This window comes from Glycine max, chromosome 3 (assembly GCF_000004515.6).
Source record: "Glycine max cultivar Williams 82 chromosome 3, Glycine_max_v4.0, whole genome shotgun sequence".
Taxonomy (NCBI): domain Eukaryota; kingdom Viridiplantae; phylum Streptophyta; class Magnoliopsida; order Fabales; family Fabaceae; genus Glycine; species Glycine max.
The window spans coordinates 2,143,082-2,147,066 of record NC_016090.4 but is presented as its reverse complement, the minus strand read 5'-3'; the positions used below and the strand labels follow the sequence as shown (position 1 = coordinate 2,147,066).

The following is a 3,985-nucleotide window of genomic DNA, read 5'->3' as shown; positions in this document are numbered from 1 at the left end:
GGGCTTCATATTCTTTAAACACGACCATGTGATCAGACATTTGATTTTCAGGATTTTGTGTATGAAGAGTATCTATATGGAAAGTAGTTTCTTACTTTACTAGATATTGGTATTGTTCCAACATCTATATTCTATATATATTGAAGAATTAGTTTCTTGTTTTTTTCACTATTCCGGGTTCATTTACTTCATCTATATATACCGATATACACCAGAAACAAACCACAACAGAAACAAAGCACAATGGACTACCTTCTACTTCTTCCACTAATAATCACCATAGTATGGATAAACATTCATGTATTCATCTCTAGCTTCAAACCACTCAAATCCTCTAAAAATCCCCCGGGTCCTCGCCCTTTTCCAATCATAGGAAACATCTTGGAGCTTGGCAACCAGCCTCACCAAGCACTTGCCAAGCTTTCTCAAATTTATGGTCCTATAATGAGTCTCAAGCTTGGTAAGACTACCACCATTGTCATTTCCTCTCCACAAGTTGCCAAAGAAGTGCTACAAAAACATGATCAAATTTTTGCTAATAGGACAGTCCCTGATACTCTCCGAGCACTTGATCATCACATACTTTCTGTGGTGTGGATGCCACCTTTAGCACAATGGAGGACCCTTAGGCGAGTTTGTGCTACCAAAGTGTTCTCTTCTCAGCAGCTTGATTCTACACAGGTTTTTCGTCAAAGGAAGGTTCAAGATCTTATGGATTATGTGAAGGAAAGATGTGAGAAAGGTGAAGCTTTGGATATTGGTGAGGCTTCCTTTACAACTGTGCTTAATTCCATATCAAACACTTTCTTCTCAATGGATTTGGCTTATTACACTTCTGATAAGTCTCAAGAGTTCAAGGACATCGTTTGGGGTATCATGGAAGAAGCTGGGAGGCCTAATGTTGTGGACTTTTTCCCAATCTTTCGCCTGCTTGATCCACAAGGTGTGCGGAGAAGAATGAATGGTTATTTTGGAAAGTTAATTGCGTTTTTTGATGGTCTCATTGAGGAAAGGTTGCGTTTAAGGGCATCAGAAAATGAATCCAAAGCATGCAATGATGTGTTAGATACTGTGCTGGAACTCATGCTTGAAGAGAATTCACAAGTGACCCGCCCTCATGTTTTGCATTTGTTTCTTGTGAGTATATATATTTGCTAGAAATTCAATTCAATTCTTTACACAAATTCATGATGATACTTTTACCTCATTAGAAAGAAATTCAATTTTATGTTAAGAATAAGGAAATATGCATAGTTAAAACAACAGATCCCATTCATTATGAAAGTAATGAAGTCATCTTTTATCAGAACAGAGGAAGATGGTTTTACATATTGGCATCATATCATATAGCATGAAAAGGTAAAAGTTGAATTGAGAAAGCATGAAGAGTGGTAGATTCCTTTTCTGCTTATATTTTAAGAATAAAATCCTTATAGATTCATATCTTATGAATTTCTTTTCTTACATATTAATTTTAACAATCTGATTCCTCAAGACTCCGTTCTCCAATTTTTACTCTCATTAGTCCCCATTTAATTCTCCTTAATTATTTGGACTGGATTGACTATAAACTTGGTTTTTTGTTTTCTTCTTCAAAGAACACTTGCCTCTTACACTTATATTAGTAAATCTTGTATATTATTTGACTAATTGATCACATATATCAGGATTTATTTGTGGCTGGAATAGACACAACATCAAGCACGATAGAATGGGCAATGGCTGAGTTGCTACGCAACCCTGAAAAACTAGAAATAGTTAGAAAAGAGCTTCAACAAGTCCTTGCCAAAGGTGAACAACTAGAAGAATCACATATCTCGAACCTTGCTTACCTACAAGCAGTGGTGAAAGAAACTTTTCGCTTGCATCCACCCATCCCAATGTTAGTGCCACACAAGTCAGAAGTTGATGTTGAACTATGTGGCTTCATGGTGCCTAAAAGTGCCCAAATTCTAGTCAATGTATGGGCCACAGGAAGAGATTCAAGTATTTGGACAAACCCAAATCAATTTACACCTGAAAGATTCTTGGAAAGTGACATTGATTTTAAAGGCCAAGATTTTGAGCTAATACCCTTTGGAGCTGGAAGAAGGATTTGTCCTGGGTTGCCATTGGCTTCTAGAACTGTGCACATTGTGTTGGCCTCTCTTCTATACAACTATAATTGGAAGCTCACGGATGGACAAAAGCCAGAAGACATGGATATGTCTGAGAAATATGGGATTACTTTGCATAAGGCACAACCTCTCCTAGTCATTCCCATCCAAGCATATTACCAAGGAAGATTGCATGCATGCAATCAAATTCTTAATAAGTTGTCGTAAACTGTACCTGAGTTCGATTCTTATGAATAAAAAAAATTCTTAATAAAACCTTTAATCATTTGCATGCAAATGTAATTGGATCATAATTAGTTAGTTAGTAAAAACTTCATTGTTTTTTACCCCCTTCAGTTTGCTCAACTTAATGGTTCTCAAATCTTTGGATTCTAGAATGACCATTTCAACCACCTTAACAAAATTTTGGCACCGGTGCTTGATTGGTTCTTAATAGGAATCAAATTACAAGGGAAGATATTACCAGACCCCGGTTCTTAAAAAGAAAAAAAAGTATAAGCACCTTCTGATAGAGGTGGCATTAGCAAGTAGAATTATATACGTGGGGAAAAAAGTTATTCCAGTCCAAGTTTCGTATGTAAGATAAAGAGTGTATATAAATCATAATGAAGTTAATTTGTTAAGGTGGGTATAGTAGGCTAAACTGGGCAACTCAACCTGCTTTAGGGATTTGTACAAAAAAAATATGCTTTTTAAGATTGCCAAGCCAAAAACTCAACTTCTTTTTCACTCTGCAGGTTACCAAACAATAATCACCTTATTTTGAAGTGGGCTCTTCCTAACTAGCATTACTTGTGCATTAAGGCATTCTTTTGTAGATTTTTCACATCTTTACATTGTTGAGTTTTTGTGTGCTAATAGGCTGAACAAAACCAAACTTGAAATGCATTACCCCTGCTGCTTCAGCTCTTCATGAAAGAAACAAAATTCAAGATATGGATAGTTATTAAGTTCTGTCACTCCCTGGGCTGGGTGGTGCTTTAGTTTTTTATGATAGTTTTGTTACATGCCTGTTCTGCTTTTGAAGTGAAGCTTATTTTGTGTTTACATTGCACTATTCTTTATGGTTAACAAAAATGTGGCTTATATGCATCATGATGATTGTCCCCTAGTTTGGGACAAAAGGACAATCATATCTAATTGTTATATCATTTTACATGGAAGGTAGTTAGTTTTATATGTCCAAAAGCATCTAAGTTTAGTTTCAAGGAATCTATATCTAAAAAATCAATACATTTAAGATATCATTATTTGTCCCAAATATTTCCTTATCCCCATATCCCTTAGAAAGAACCAACTTAAAAGATAATATGACCTTTTAGATTGGAACTTCCGAGAGAAACTGTGATAAGCACATCAAAGCAAGAAAAAAAAAGGAAGATATAAAAAAATTATAATTAGTAATACTAATTAACCTCAGGTATATGTAGTCTCCTAAAGTTGTCAACAAAATGTAAATTTCTCTACATCTCTAAAGTTTAGGCTCGTTTGTTTATTTAATCAGCAAAAAGGTAAAATTATATATAAGAGGACACAAATGGGTACCCAAAATCATATACATAAGAACATGATACCCTGCAATATCAGCCCACCGTTATACCAAATTAACAAAAGCATGTAAATATAGTTTAACCATAGGGGATCAGCTTTAACTATGAATTGGCCAAGTGGAAAGAAGCGCAAGTGCCTGTACTGAGATATAGGAATAAATGAATATCCCATATAAACTCTTTGTTGGTGCTTCATCACGTGATATGCTTCAGATAGGCCTTAAGATACAGAGTGCAACTTATCTTAGGCTTGTCAAACATGACTTTGATTGGAACAAATATTTAAGCAAGGACGCGTATTCTTTTGTTGAGTGGGTG

The 3,985-nt window shown here is 35.4% G+C and overlaps 1 protein-coding gene across 1 annotated transcript; it reads left to right on the top strand.

Annotated features, from left to right (window-relative positions):
- Positions 1 to 224: 224 nt before the first annotated feature.
- On the top strand, positions 225 to 2,449 carry LOC100809483 (geraniol 8-hydroxylase-like). The gene is made up of 2 exons (NM_001317421.2): positions 225 to 1,137; positions 1,668 to 2,449. The coding sequence occupies exons 1-2, from the start codon at positions 244 to 246 to the stop codon at positions 2,322 to 2,324; spliced, it is 1,551 nt and encodes a 516-aa protein (NP_001304350.2). The 5' UTR covers positions 225 to 243; the 3' UTR covers positions 2,325 to 2,449.
- The last annotated feature ends 1,536 nt before the right edge of the window (positions 2,450 to 3,985 follow it).